Source organism: Leptosomus discolor, chromosome 1 (genome assembly GCF_034619465.1).
Source record: "Leptosomus discolor isolate bLepDis1 chromosome 1, bLepDis1.hap2, whole genome shotgun sequence".
Taxonomy (NCBI): domain Eukaryota; kingdom Metazoa; phylum Chordata; class Aves; order Leptosomiformes; family Leptosomidae; genus Leptosomus; species Leptosomus discolor.
In genome coordinates this window covers 161142567-161157786 of record NC_141391.1, presented here as the reverse complement: position 1 = coordinate 161157786, position 15220 = coordinate 161142567, and the positions used below count along the sequence as shown (strand labels likewise).

The window sequence follows — 15220 nt, the reverse complement described above, 5'->3', positions numbered from 1 at the left end:
CCCTTCCTGTCACTAGGCTCACAGTTGTAGTGTCACATTTGACTCGTTACACACACATACAAATGTTCCTGCTACAAATTGCCAGATTTTTTTTTTTTAAATCCTCTGTAATATCTCGATTTCTTTCACTTGCCCTTTCTGTTTTGCTTGGACTTCTCTCCTTGTCCTGATCAACTTCTGCCTTCATATTTCCATCCTCCACCCCAGCAGCTCCAGCACAGTTGTGCTCATGGAGTTTAAAACCCACCACCATGCTACAGCGTCTGAGAACAACTATTTGCAAACTCTTTTCTCAATTCTTTTTCTGGTTCCCAGCTCATTTAAAGACCAGTTCTGCCTCTTCTCACAAGGCAAAGGCAATAACTTTTACCAACTCAGCTGATATACCTTGAAAACTCTGCAACAGGGCCTGTATGCCAGAAAGTTCACACATTTTTCCTACATAGAGTGACACTAGTCACTCTAATAACTGTAGAAATAGTTTCCAACCTCTCTGCTGAGGATTTAGAGATATTGTCCATGCTTTACACATTCACTGAATCACTCACTGGAAAATACCAGTTAGAAAAAAACCAATTATTTCATTGACATCATACATGAAATCATAACATGCATTTGTTATGTCTGTATATATAAAACTATTTTCAATTCCAGAATGCCAGCAGAGCAGGGAAATGTGAGAAATGCAACGTTAGGAGGAGTGAAGTTATCCACAGCTTTAGAGGACTTAGACAAGCCTAATACATTTTTTGTGTTCGGTACTATTTGCAGAAGAAATTCAGCTCAGGTTTGGTTCTAGCAAAATCTAGAAAATAGAGGCAATTGTTTACCAGAGGAGATGTTTTTAGTGGATGTATGCAAAAAAGATTTTTTGAATGATTTTTATTATTGCTGTGTCAACGTTTTTCATTTGTAACTTGGACAAATGTCTAGCAGTCCCTGAAAACCAGCCACCCACAATGTTTCAGCTTGTAAAGCTCAAACGTGCTGGATTTGTGTTTGCACCAAAACGCGTTCAAGAGCCTTTGCCCAATTTTGCCAGCCAGTCTCACTCCCTGCCTGTGACAAAGCACGGGAAATTTCAAGCCACAGTGAGGATATTTTTGAACGTTACAACCCTGTAAAAAGAGGGTGTTTATAAATGGAAATCTTCATATAATCTTAATAATAGGTTTTGCTACCACCGCACCTCCACCCACATACAAGGAATAGCTATAGCCAGCTCCGAGGCAGAGTCTATCGGCTACTTAGCAGCACGCAGCAGCGTTACGGAGTGGAGCGGGCAGGCAAGGAGGCTGCCGCCTCCAAGGAAAAATGCAAAGTGATCCAAGGCTGAGAGCAGGCGCAGGGTCCGGCCGTAATGCAGCGTGATCCCCATCCACCGCCGCAGCTGCAGCACCAGGCAGGCGGAGCGCTGCAGGGGGATCGTGCTGGTAGCGCTGGGGCGTGATGGGGCTCTTCTGCACTCCCACACCACCGAGGCTCTACAGGGGGGACCCAAGCCACCTCCAGTGGCACACATGGTGTCCTTCTGTCATGAGCCCCCTCTCCCTCACCGAGTGACGGTCAGGGAGGGCTGCAGAGAGCAAGCGAGGAGTTAAGAGCTGAAAAAGGAAAAACAGGAGCCTGATATTGGCTTCGATGGGACTTCTCTCCCCGGTGCTCAGTGGCTGTTCACTCTACCTCTTACCTTCCACCTCGCCACCTCCTCCTCAGTGCTACCCCATACTCCCAGTTTTTGCTCCTCTGCCCATCTATGTCTGCATTTCTCTTTCTATTTATTAACCATCCCCTGACTAAATTCATCGCCCCAGAATTGGTATTTTCAGGCCATTTTACTGCTGTAGCTTTGGTCATTGCTAATGCACTGTGATATACCCCTTCCTTCGTGCTCATCAAGGCAGCAATGGTCTGTAAGGCAGTGTTTGTACCATTTTTACTGCAGTAAACTCCCTTTATCATCTGATCCTTGGCAACAGCTGTAATAAACATGATTATTAATAATAAGGTGAGGAGAGCTGGTATAATGCTTCTACCTTGTAGGCAGGGGGGATATTCTTTCATAACTATAATATCATTTTCTATTTTGCATCAGTTCTTTTACAGGCTTCTTCACCACAATATCTGAATGATTTCCAGTGGCACATTAAGTGGTGGGGCTTGATATCAGTCACATGTGGTTTGTTCTTTTATCCTCTCCCCAGGGAGAGAATTATGTATGCAACATACTGGTTGTGTTGCTAGGGTTTTGTTTGGGTTTTTTTAACATATGCACTGCTGCATGTTTATGTTGGAGAAGACCACATCAAAGCAGGTGCATTGCATTTGGACAGGAAGGTGGCGAGATTTCTGATGGTCCTTTGTCCCCATGGGATCTCTGCTATTGTCCCAGGCTCACCCTCACAGACCCCATTTGCCGCCCCATTGAGCTTCTCCTTGTAGTGGAAAGTTCTTCTGTTCCTAAGGAGAGCTGTGGACTCTTCGGTCTTAAAATTACCCGCCTGAGTCAAAAGGAATTGCCACTCGCACAGCATCCCTTATGCTGTGCAGGGTCAGAGCAGCACCTGCTCAAGCCCCAAAATTACCTTCCCTTGTGTCACAGTGGCTATGTTTGCTGGTATAACCCTACACCCTGTAACCGAGGCCTTTAAATGCATACTGAGGCACGTGAAAAGATGGCCTAATTTTCGTAAGATGCCATCTATGGAGAGATTCCCCGAGAGGGATAACGAGGACTTTCAAAAAGCCAGCCTTTCTTTTGGGCACATCAGCACAGGTGGGTAAAAGCAGATGCCTGCGAGAACTGTCTGTGCTCCCTTCCACTGTGCTCTTCATCAGCTCCAGCTGCCCCAAAACGATGAGTGCTCTCCAGTGCTTCATTCTTGGAAGCGTGGAGAGCAATCAAAATACCTTCAAAGGTCTTTTCCTGTGCTTCCCTTGGCTCTCCATGAAACCTCACGCCTTCCTCCTGAAGTCATGTCAGGTTGGGCACAAAGAACTCAGTGTCACTAACGTCATTTTTTGACAGGGACACCAGACCTCCTCTCCTGGTTTGGAAACCCTTTGCCGATACGTTTAAGAAAGACACGCCAACAGTTTGCCATGTAGCTGTGGAATTTGTCTTCCCAGTCCATAGGCTGGCTCTGAGCCCCACGTCACCACCTGGTACTAAACGGACTCCGCTCAGAAACAGGGTCCTGGAGCAGAAAGAAATGTTTGTGGTTTCGTCTGACTACCCATACTTTGTGCACCGTTTCTCACATTTCTTTCATGGGTAGATAGCAAATATTAGTTTAATCTGCAACAAAGATTACTTCTAAGGCAGGAATCACAAGCGTTAATTTGGGAGAGCTTTCACGTGTGCGCAGCCTTTGTGTTTATCTGGGAGAAGGCCACATCAAAGATGAGCACGTTATGTTTGAACTGGAAGGTGGGCAGAATTATCTGATCACTTTCATATTTTTAATGTAAATATCCTCAGGCTATTTCCCTGAGGCGGGGAAGTACTGTTATTCCCATTTTGAGTGAAAGAAGAGAGGGGTTAAGTGACTTGCCTAAGATGATACAGGGACCATGTGGCAGAAAGAGGTACTGAATCCTTGGCCAACACCAAGCTATCTTTCTAAGCTTTTAGATGCAACAGCTATATCCAGCCCCCTTTATTTATTTCTCTAGAAGTCACCATGCCAAAACCTCTGCTAAATTAGAGAGTGAGACTGAAGGAAAGCTTTCAGTGGATTGCTTTTTTCCATAAATGGAAATATCACAAATCATTCTGGGAAAACAGGTCTTTTTGTTCTTGTCCCTCTTTGTCTGCTTCTCTCCTTTTGGATGTCTTTTCCTCTGCCTCTGGCTCCCAGTTTTCAGATGTACAGTCCTGACCATTTAAAAGTGTTCCTACCCTGCAGGAAGGGCGTAGCTTTTCATTCTTTGGAACTTACTATTCTGCAATGGAATGCACTCTGCAGGCAAGCGAGACTTCTGAAAGAGACAGGGCTGCACAAAGCGGCACAAAAATAAACCGTAACACCAACAATACTGAGCCAGGTTCTCGTCGGGGGTAACTTGGTCTGACTCTCGCTGCAGCAGAGCTGACGGCTGCCAGCTGTCCTGGATAGACAGCACGTACCCAGATGATGACCGGGACGCATTGGAGGAGGTCTCTCTGAGGACAGTTAATCTTGATTTTCACACATCTTAGACATTCAGTCCCTCTCGTCAGTGTGGCAGGTTGTCTCTGCTCTTAATGCCCTGGCTGGGCAACTTCTGTCCTGGTCCAGGCACCGGGGGGGCAGTGTGCCTCTTGCACCAGTCCTAGCTCCTCCAGACTGCATTTTCCAAAGCTTGGGCAAGCGACAAGCAAATGGTGGGGATCTCATCTAAGGACTCCCAGTAACACCCAGGGGACTTGGGAGCTGCTCTGTGATTTTCCATGGACCTGGGCATTCCTATCATTTCTGTCCTTACACAAGCCAGAGCTCCTCCTCGCCTCACCTGCACATCCCAAAGCAGGCTGCTCGAGGGGTCCCCACACCGACACGCTGGGGAGAGGGAGATGGCTGCCATGAATGAGAGAGACTGAGAAACAGGAGGAAGACCTGGTGGGTAAGCACAAGAAAAAGGATGAGAGGAGAACCCGAACTGCGCTGGGAGAGCTGCAAGGAGGAGGTGGAAGCGCGTGGCTTAAGTTTCTCAGAGAGGCATGCAGGAAAAGCCAGAGAGCTCAACACCTGTCTGTTTCAGGGTGTGTAGCATGAAATAGCTCAAGTTGGGAAGAATGGGAAGGGCAGAGGGACACAAGTACAGAGGAGAGATCGCTCTTACTCCCTTGAGGGTCTCTCAGAGCCCTACACTTCCTCCCAAATAATAATATGCTCTTGCTCAGGCATTCGGGAGTATTACCTGTAGGGTGGCACATGTCTCTTCCCTCCCTGGCTCCGCAAACCGCACGTGCAGCACAGGAAAAGGCTGTTGTGTCAGACCTCGTCAGTGCTGCCGAGCTGCTCCATCCCCCTCCCCGCGTGCGGCCGTGGCGCTTCCACCGGCACAGGTGCCAGGGAGGCTGCCGCACCATCTCAGCAGGCCACAGATGTCTGTCAGAGAACTGCCGAGTGACCTTGGCGCAAGAAGTGACATCGAGGCCTTCCCCGCACCAAGCGGGTTTCTGAACCGCCGTCATCCATCGCTCACCTACTCCGTGTGCTTGCACAGCCGCTGGCACCAGTGCACCCACATCATGCCCTCTTTAGCATGTCCCCGTACGGCACAAGGCTGAGGAGTGCTGTCACCCCCATTTTACAGGGTGGGACTCTAAGGCAGAGAGAAGAATTTCTTTTAACAGCATGCCTGTGGCAGAGCAAAAACTGAATCTTGTTCTCTCATATTCCCAGTTAGCGCATTAATGACCTAAATTCTGCATCCTTTCCCCATCCATCGCCCAGAGGAGCCAGGAGGCATTGGAGGAGAGGGTGTGGTAGCACAGGCAAATAGTCAGCATCCAGAATCACGGTACTCTGTGCTGAGCAGAGACAAAGTAGGGGCTAAAGTGGGGCCAATGCTGCCCACCCTGCCCTCACGAACCCTGGCAGGGTTGAGCCAGGGAGGGGGATCAGCCTGGCACAGCCTATCAACCTGTGGTGAAGGGCAGCTCCTCAATGTCACAGCATTTTAAGCAAGCCAAGGCTGGACACCCCAATGGCCAAGTACCCTGCTGAACCAGATCAGCAAGGCCTTTTGGACACTCAGCAACAGGAGAAGCTTTTCAAAGAGCCTGCACATGCCCTCACTCTGCCTAAGCGCTGAACCCCTGAGTAGCTACCCCACCCAAGTCCATATAAAAAGACACCCTACACAAGTTGCAGCACCTTTCCCAAGCAGCTTGATTCCTCACATAGGAATTAATTGGGCCCAAATACAGCAAGAAACAGAGCAGGGGAGAGGGAGAAGAGAGGAAGCAGGAAAAGGATGGCACAGAGTGAGGGGGTTTCCAGATGTAGTGCCTCTTCTCTCCCTGGCTGATTCCAACCGGGGGGGCTCTGGTTGAGAGCCGGGAGCCTCATCTGGGAGGTGCACGCAGGCTCTGCCTGCTCCCCCAGCGTGTACGGGCAGGAGGCACTCAGCGTTCAGGATCTGCTGGGCAAGGAGATGAAATCTGAGGCTGCAGACTTCCCCGGTGCCTCGGAGAGCAGCAGTGTTCACATGCACTGTGCAGCAGTGACCGCAGCCAAAGGAGCAGGGTGATGAGCTGCTCATCTGTCACGGGCAGATGGCCCCAGGCAGTCAGGGGAAAGCAAGGGAAAGGACCCCCTTCATGCTATATCTGCCTTCCTCACAGGTATTTAAGTGGGCAAGTAGCAGGGTGGGAGTGTGGCAAGGGGATTTGCTTGGCTATGAAGTTTTCCTTCCAGAAGAGCCATGGCTGAGAAGCAGACACTTCTTGAACAAGGTAACTGGTGATGGAGATGGGTGATTAATAACCTCCTTTCATAACCCACAGTTTCAATGTGGGAATAACACTTCAGAGGTACATGGAGAGGCTTTGTTCCTACTTTCTTCTTCTATTACTTACATCTTACATGCACACACTCCTCTCTGCTGTCTCTAGACTCTTCATGGAAGCTCTTTGAACTAGTATTTAAAGGAGATATGTATCTCAGAAGCATCAGACACAAGCCAACTGGATGCAGGAGGAGCTGACCTTGGGGGCTGACCTAAAGGAAACTACCTACCTGCCTTCTATAGCTCTGTGCTCAGCACTGCCTCCCAAAGCATGCCAAACCTTGCTCCAGCAAGGCTGGGCCTTGAGAAGAAACTCAGGGGCAGATCTGGGGAAACTTTTAAGCTTGGTCCTTCTTCCAGCTATTCCCAAATACCTGAAAGATCATTGGAATTCATCTGGAATAAACTTTTCCAGGCATGACCCGGGGACCCAACATGGTCCCTGCAGGTCTCAGCCTGGGTAGGGTTGGCCTGTAAGAGCTCTGGGTTCCTTGCAAGCAACCCTTCCCAGAGACAACAACCACAAGTACAGTGGCTTCATTGCCCCCTCGCCCTCAACACCCAGCTGGTCCAGTGGCTGGGCTCAGGGCCAGGGCAGCATGTGGCTTTCCCAGGTTGCCACAGCATTTGTCACTCTCCAGACCTGGGCTCCAAACTCTTCTGCTGAGGGATCAGTCAGCCTGAGCCACTTTGGTGGCTGACCTCTGGTGAGGGGGCCCATGGGATCACCATGCCTCCTATCCATGCACCTCATACGGACACTGCATTCCTCCTTTCTGGGGAGATTATGTCCATCAGTTCTGTGCTAATGGCCAGCCAGTGCAAGAGTCCAGAGGGAAATGTAAGGGAAGGCAGGAGAAAAAGTTTGGAGGAACCACAGGTGGTATAATGAAATTGCCTTCCACATGGTCACCCCTGTACAAGCATGAACAACCTGATCCTTTGAGATACTAGTCAACCAGTGGTCAGGATGATGATGTGGCTTGAGAATTACCTCTCTGGAGTGGTATTCCTGATTTCAAGAGGAGGGAGACATGAATGATGAAAATAAGAGCCTGGTAGGCATCCCAGATGACAAAAGACTGGGAAGATGTTGCTGCCTTCCTGCTGGGATGGCTTTGCTGGTGTTGGAGTATGTGAAAAAGGGTGCCTCATGGCTAAAGCTAGCAGAAGGCCCTGTATGTAAACCAGCCTGAGGAAACTGAGGGTGACTAGGCCACCTTTCCTCACTTATGACAGACGATTTTGCTCTCCCAGTGTAAAGGGTGTTTCGCTGCTGAGCTGCATACACACACTTGCAGCAAGCTTCTTGTAGCCTTAGTCTGAGAGAGGACACAAGAGGATGCCTGATAAAGGTAGGCAAAACCAAGCAGTCATACGGAGAAAGCAGATTAAGAGCTTTTGTTCTTCTTGTGCGGCACCAGAAAAACAGGATGTGTCCTGCCCATGAAATTAATAGGCAGCAAATTCACAGCTGACAGAAACAAATGCGTTTCCACCCAAAACTGATCACCCCGCTGTACACAGCACTGCTGGGATCCACCAAGGCCACATCAAGTGAAACACAAACACCCACAGTTACGCCAGTCAACATTGAGGGAAGGGACCCTGACCCTCATGCTTCACAGCGTGACCTAGTCTGTGGCTTCTTTTCCCATCACCTCCCTCAGAGGCAGGCAGTGCTCTCCTGTCCATCTGCAGCAGGAGTCATACCTGCTGGCCAAAGCTTCTGGTGCTCTCCACCGCTGAGTGAAGGGTGCTGGGCTAGGCAGGCGCCAGGCTGGATCCAGATGGCAAATCCCACCTTCGTGTGCAAATAAGAGGGAGATACACATGCAAGCATGCAAGGAGAGTACCTGGGCATTTAATGGGCATGCGTACATGAGCAGGCGTGCTGCCTGGGAGGAAGGCAGGGAGGGCACAAAGGGTGACACAGAGGGCAGCTGTTCCTGTGAGGCAGGTTTTGGTGTTCTCATTTGTTCTTTTTTTTTCTCTTGTTCCCTAGGGAATTTTAAAGGTCTGTGTAAGCAAATCGATCACTTCCCTGAGGATGCAGATTATGAAGCCGATACAGCAGAATATTTCCTCCGTAAGTCCACAGGCTCTTCTCCTTGCAATGGCTCGTAGGTGCTAGCGTCGGGTGCCTTTTGCTTTCTGAAGGTAGTGTGGTGGAGACGCTGGGACCTGTGACGATCAGTGGGACAGAGGAGGCGACCCCAGAGCCCCACCAACCCCCAAAAATGGCTCCGCTCTCACCCACCTGGGGCCCGGCCCATGAGACAGTGCAAGTTTCAAACTCATAGTAAAACAACCAGTGGCATTTTTTATTAACAGCAATTAATTATGATCTAAATCCAGAGTCTTAATTCAAATCCATTGGAGAGCTGCTGAGTGGGCATAGGGTCAGGACTGGACTAGCTGGGGCAGTGTGAGTGTGTATGAGTGTGTGTGTGTCCTCCCAGAGCAAAGGAAGTTTATATTTCCTTAGCTGATACTCCAGTTGCATCAGATTTAAGAAATTAGCTGGTTTGTGTCTGAGAAGAACCTGTTTCTGTCTTCACCTTTCCCCAAACACCACTTGCCTACAGAGGCTGCAGATCTGATCCTTGCTGGTTTCAGTGATTTTAGTGATGGGAATAGGAAGCAGGAATAAAGACAGTCAGATCTCTTTGAATAAAAGTCCTGGTGCTCACCCACAGTCTCCAGGAGAGGTGCTGTACCCCAGGCACACAGAGTCTCTGTAAGGAAACCTGACCTGAGCTCCAAGTCCAGCCTGGGACATGCAGTTGAAGGTTGCACCACTTTGCGCATGGGGACAGGGAAGGCAGCCTGGCCAGCAGGGCAGATCCACATCACGTGTTGCCCTCTCTGACCACAAGTAAGCATTTCCACCTGCCCCAGAAGCAGGAGCTTGCTCCTCCTTTAGCACAGATGAACAGGGATCACTCCTCCTCTGAGGTCTTCACCTTGCTATCCTGCCCTCCCTCCACAAGCCCAACACCTTCTGATATCATGAGAACAGATCTTCTGCCTTCAGAAATCTCAGATAAGAGCTTTTGACCTCACAAGGTTAAGCATCAGAGGTCTCCAAAGGCTGGGAGTCTTTCAAGAATAGCTCCTTGTCATGCTGGCATGCTCCAAGCCAGATGTGGAGACCCAGCCCTGCGGCAGGGATGAGAGAGATAATTTGGGCTCTGTGAGGCTCATTTGTATGTGAAGAGAGGCAGATCTTATGCTGCTTCCTCTTGGTTTCTCAAACAGTTCTTCATCCCCTGTAAATTGTAAATAACCCAAGGAAATTGCTGCCTTTCTGCAGCATTGGTCTCTTAATCACTGCGTGGCCCCTGAACAGCAAAGCTGAAGACTGGGGTTTGATCCAGTTTGGCACAGTGACTGTGCAGGCTGCCCCTGAGGGCAGAGATGCTTGGTAGCAAGGAAGCTGCTTGCAGCATCAGCTGCACTTCAGAAAGAAGAGTTGGGGGAAGGGGGTGAATATCTCAAGAAGGATGGGTCTGTTGCCTCAGAGGGAACAAGATCTGAAGACAAAAACTGGCCTAACATCAGGACCTGACGGTGTCCCCAGGGTAGAGTCCTTTTTAAGAAAGAACCAGGTTCAAAGAGGGATTTGGCAAGTCAATAAAGGACTACTTGGGTCACTCCTGAGGGAAGTGGGATTTCTTCTGGCTTAGACCTGACTGGAGAGGGACCCCACTGGACAGCTTCTTCCCAGGACTTCTGCCAAACCAGAGTCCCTGGGTGCTCCGCATGGGCGATGCCTAGCAGTACCGGCAAGAACAGTTACAAAGCTGTTTATTAGTATCAGACTAGGCAATTCTCTCATTCAGGGGACCAGGACAGTTGTGGGGCAGTGTCCATGGCCTGGTAGAAGGGCTTAGACTTTAGTTCTGCCAGCTGTCCACTTAAGGTGTCTTAGGCTTTTAGAAATCAAACACCGGTTGTCAGAGAGGAAATGGAAGCTTCCCTGCATTTCTTTGCTAGAAGACACTCAAGCTAGAGAGTTGACAGATGATACGAGAGAGCATCTGAACACCGTCATGAGTCCCCTTCTCTTTAGACCAAAGACCCTGGACCCAGGAAGACTGGATGAGATTCTGCCCCTCTCTTGCTGGCATGGTCCTCTTGAGGGGCAGATAGCAGGGGCTGAACGAGGATGCTGTCCTCCCCCATCACATAATGCCCACAGCTCCCAATGTCAGCTGTCAGCTTTGTGTTCTCCCAACAGACATGAATTTCAGAATTAAGACCCAGATAAAACTGATGTGGTCAGGGCCAGGCTGTGGGACTGACTGAGCATCCCTCTGGAAACCCTCTGATCAGCAGATGTCTGCTTGATGTTTACTTACTGCCATTTAAGCTTCGCATTGTCAAATCCCGCCTTGCTTTCCAGAAGCTTATTAAGATGGTTATTATCACTATCCTGTTCCCTGAAACACAGCCAGGCAGAACCAGAAATCAAGCAAGAGAGGTTTCTCCCTGCCTTTTGCATTCCCCATGCACAGGCAGTGGGCTAGGACCCCTCTCAAAGTGGTGATTGCTTATTCCTGATAGGATCCTGATGCCAACAGGGTCTTTGGATCATGGTCTCTGCCTGCTTAGGAAAAAGTCCTGTGCTTGCTTCAGTAGGGTTCATTCTTGCAGGCAAGGAGGGATTAGCTTGCATCCCACCTTCCGGATCTTTGCTCCACAAGCAGAATTGCACCATTCCATCTGATACCTTTCTTTATCAAGCAAGGCTTCATTTCACACTTTCACAGCTTATTTTCTCTTGGGAAGGGAGGAGGGAAGGCCTTCCTAGTTAAAAAATACAAATATTGGCAACACAAACTCAGGCAGACCATCGGTACCCAGTGAAAAGCCCATGAGCTATGTGGCGTGTGTGCCTGTGTGTGCAGGTATGTGTATACACAGTCCTGGCCTTTCCCTGAGTGAATACAAGAGTCCCCCAGAAACTTTGGGGTATGTTTTGCACATGAGTATATACATGCATCTATGCCATTGCCCTCTGCTGGCTGAGCTCTTCCCATATCGACCGATGGAGAGCGTGCGTGTGTGGGAGCTGGCACATCCGAACCCATCACTGCCCTCTGGAAGGAGCCCAGTTGTTTAATCACTAGGATAAGCCCCGTGTTTCAGCACCCAGGGCTGGGACTTTCGCTTCTCAGTCCTCACTGCAGCCGCAGAGCAATGCGTGGCACCAGGAGCTCCTTCTCAGCCCTACAAAAAAAAAAAAAAAATCTCTCCTTGAGATGCTCATGCCCTTTCAGGAGGATTCGAGATTGAGCAGCTCCGCGGGAAGCATTTGGGTTGCTGCTCTTTGAAGAGCAGGCTCGAGCGGCAGCGCCCCACAGGAGGAGAAGCCAGATAGTGCCAGGGCTCCCCCTCCAGCCCATAGTCCCCCCGAAAGCAGAAGAAAAGATAGCGTGAGGGGGGACAGGCAGCACAAGCAGGCTCCCAGCTCAGCCACTGGCCCCACAGCCCCCTCCGCCTCCCCCGTGCCAGGCCACCTGCTTCACGGCAGCAGCAGCAGCCAGGGTGTGGGAGAGCTGCTTTGGACTGCTCTCTTTTTCTGACACACTTTGTTTCTCTCTCCCTCCCTCCATCCCCCAATGCCTTTATCCCTCCTTGAACTACTCCCCACCTGCACGTTGCCCTCTCCCCTTCACCCCCACCCACAAAACATGCTTGTCTCCCCCCATCCCCTCTCCCCGGTGCCGTTTCCATGCCCCTTTTTCCTCTCTCTCACACCTGCGCTGTTCTTTCTGCCCCTCTCCCTCTCTCCTCCACAGGGGCTGTTAGAGCCTCTAGTATTTTCCCGATCCTGAGTGTGATTCTGCTTTTCATGGGTGGACTCTGCATTGCAGCCAGCGAGTTCTACAAAACCCGACACAACATCATCCTTAGTGCCGGCATCTTCTTCGTGTCTGCAGGTAAAGGGATGCACAGGGCCTGACACCCTGGAGATGGGTGCTGGGGGTGGTAGGGCTGACCAGACAGGGCATCCTGCAGGGGCACGGTTTCCTAGGCAGGACTGCATGTGTTTCCCAGCCCTGATAAGCCTTATTCAGGGTGAAAGCAGCCTCCTGAGGATGCCTCTCCACCTTGCCTGCTCGCCTGGCAGAGGCAGAGGCTTTCCTGCTGCTTGGGAGCTCCTGGAGGGAGAGTGTTTCCCTACGTCCTGTGTCTCTCAGGGACCAGCCAGGAGCGCAGTCCAGGGATGCAGCAAGCACACGTGGAGAGTCTTGCCCAGAAAGCTGCCCACCAGGAGGGGATGGGTGGCTGGGGGCCTCCCATGCCCACCTCCTAGGGGCAGAAGCTCAACCCTATGGCCCCTACCACCGCCATGTGTGACCCTCCTGATGTGTCCCTCTTTCTCTCCCACCGTCCGGCTGGCAGGTCTGAGTAATATAATTGGCATCATCGTATACATATCAGCCAACGCTGGAGACCCCTCCAAGAGCGACTCCAAGAAGAACAGCTACTCCTACGGCTGGTCCTTCTACTTCGGGGCCCTGTCCTTCATTATAGCCGAGATGGTGGGAGTGCTGGCCGTCCACATGTTCATAGACCGGCACAAACAGCTGCGCGCCAACGCTCGTGCCACGGACTACCTCCAGTCCTCCGCCATCACCCGCATCCCCAGCTACCGGTACCGCTATCAGAGACGCAGCCGCTCCAGCTCCCGCTCTACTGAGCCTTCACACTCCAGGGATGCCTCTCCTGTCGGGATCAAAGGGTTCAACACCCTCCCATCAACAGAGATCTCGATGTACACCCTGACCAGGGACCCGCTGAAGGCAACCACCACCCCCACCGCCACCTACAACTCCGACAGGGATAACAGTTTCCTCCAGGTTCACAACTGTATCCAGAAAGAGAACAAGGACTCTATCCACACCAACACAGCCAACCGCCGGACCACCCCGGTATGAAGCCGTCACCAGGAGCTGAAAATGGGGCAGGAACGGGCAGGAGGAGATGGGGTGGGCTGCGGGGTGGGGAGGGTGGAAGGGGGCAGGGGGCAGCAGGGGGGTGGGAAGGAGGAGGTGGAAGTGCCCCTTGCAGGGGTGGGGACCTTCCCAACGCAAAAAAAAAAAATCCACAAAAAAACAACAAAAAAACAAACAAACAAAAAACAACGAGAAAAACAACCTACGAACATGCAGATAAGCAGGCAAACAAGCGAGCGAACAAAAAAACCAAACAAACGAAAAGGAAACGTGAGGAAAGAGACAACAGTGAAAAAAATTCTTTAAAAAAAAACAGAAAAAGAAAAAAGGAAAAAAAAGAAAAACTTTAAAACCGAGAGAGATTTAAAAAATAGAAATAAATTTAAAAGAAAATGCATGATTTCCCATGTACCATTATTTTAACATTTAATAAAAACAGACTTAAAAAAAAAGTAAAAGGGAACCAAGAAATAACAAATGACAATAAATCAAGTGGGAGGAGGAGGAGGAGGAGGAGGCAGCTCTTTGGATTTTGGGGGGTTTTATTCTTTAATTTTACAGTTTGTTTCCCACTTACCTTTAACCCAGCACAGGCTCCTCGGGGGACAGGGGATGGGGGTTTGGCCGGCAGTGACTTTGGTGTCCTTGGGCCCGTTACAGAGGATCCCGGGGTGCCGGGGCCAACTGCAACCCACTACGTTCCCCCAGGATCCGTGGGGATCCGCTCGTCCCCCACGGGTCTGTAGGGGTTAAAAGTGATTCCTGTCCCTAGGGAGTGCAGGAGCCGATGCTGAGTCACCCCTCCGCAGTGTCCCCAGGGGGGGTCCCTGCTTCCCCAGCTCCCCCCTGCCCTGGGGACCCTGGGGTTAACGGTGACAGTGCAAAAAAGCAAAGAAACACAGTAAACAAAGACACACACACACATACAGACAAAAAAAAAAAGACAAAAAAAGGTTTCTTAAAAGAAAAAAGTGGCAATTTTTTTAATAAAACAACAGCTATAAATAAATGTAAATAGAATAAGTGGATTTACTTGCAAGAAAAACAGATAGTATTTTTTTCTTTTTTCTTTTCATTTTTGTTTTCTCCAGCTTTAAACTGTGAAAAAAAAAGGAAAAAGACAGCAGGGAGAGGGGTGGGAGGCGCAGGCAGAGGGTGGGGGGCTGCTGGAGGGGAACCGGGGCTCCCATCCCTTCAGGATGCTGCTGCTGCGGCAGGGGGGCACATGGGAGGCCAAATCCAAGGGCGGCATGCTGACGGGGTCGGGGAGGGGTGGGTGGCACTCGTGCACACGCGTGCCCATGCCCACACACGCGTGCCCAGGTGAGTGCACGTTCTCCTGTGAATGCTCCAGAGGCTCCCGAGGGTGGCTGCTCACCCCTCAAATCTGCCCGGATCCCCCTTAGGTCCCGCCAGTGGGGCTGCAGCCATGTGGGGGCATGGGGAGGCCCACGCAGCTGCCCCCCTGAAATCAGCCCTGTCCCCCGCCCCGGGCACAGCCAGCCTGCTCTGACCCAAAGCCAGCCGCTGGCTGCTTGGCCTTGACACGTTCCCCCCACCGGCCCCCATGCCAGGGACCCCCCACACTGGGCCTGAGCCCCCAAAAAGTCCCGGTGGCCATGCCAGGGAGAGGTACGAAGCTGTCGGGCATCTCCATGCCTGCTGGGTTTGTCCTCGTCCCCCACTTGCTAGGGGGTCCCAGCCTGCTGTGGTCTCATCCGCAGCAGCGAGGAGAGCTGGGCCTCCGCCATCCC

At 50.9% G+C, this 15220-nt stretch overlaps 1 protein-coding gene across 1 annotated transcript in view; it reads left to right on the top strand.

Moving 5' to 3' along the window:
- CACNG2 (calcium voltage-gated channel auxiliary subunit gamma 2) overlaps positions 1-13448 on the top strand; it is a 51233-nt gene extending 37785 nt beyond the window's left edge. Inside the window, exons 2-4 of the mRNA XM_009961843.2 lie at positions 8504-8587; positions 12306-12446; positions 12913-13448. Of these exons, the coding sequence (XP_009960145.2) occupies positions 8504-8587; positions 12306-12446; positions 12913-13448 (761 nt within the window). The remainder of the gene's footprint in view (positions 1-8503; positions 8588-12305; positions 12447-12912) is intronic.
- Positions 13449-15220: the final 1772 nt, after the last annotated feature.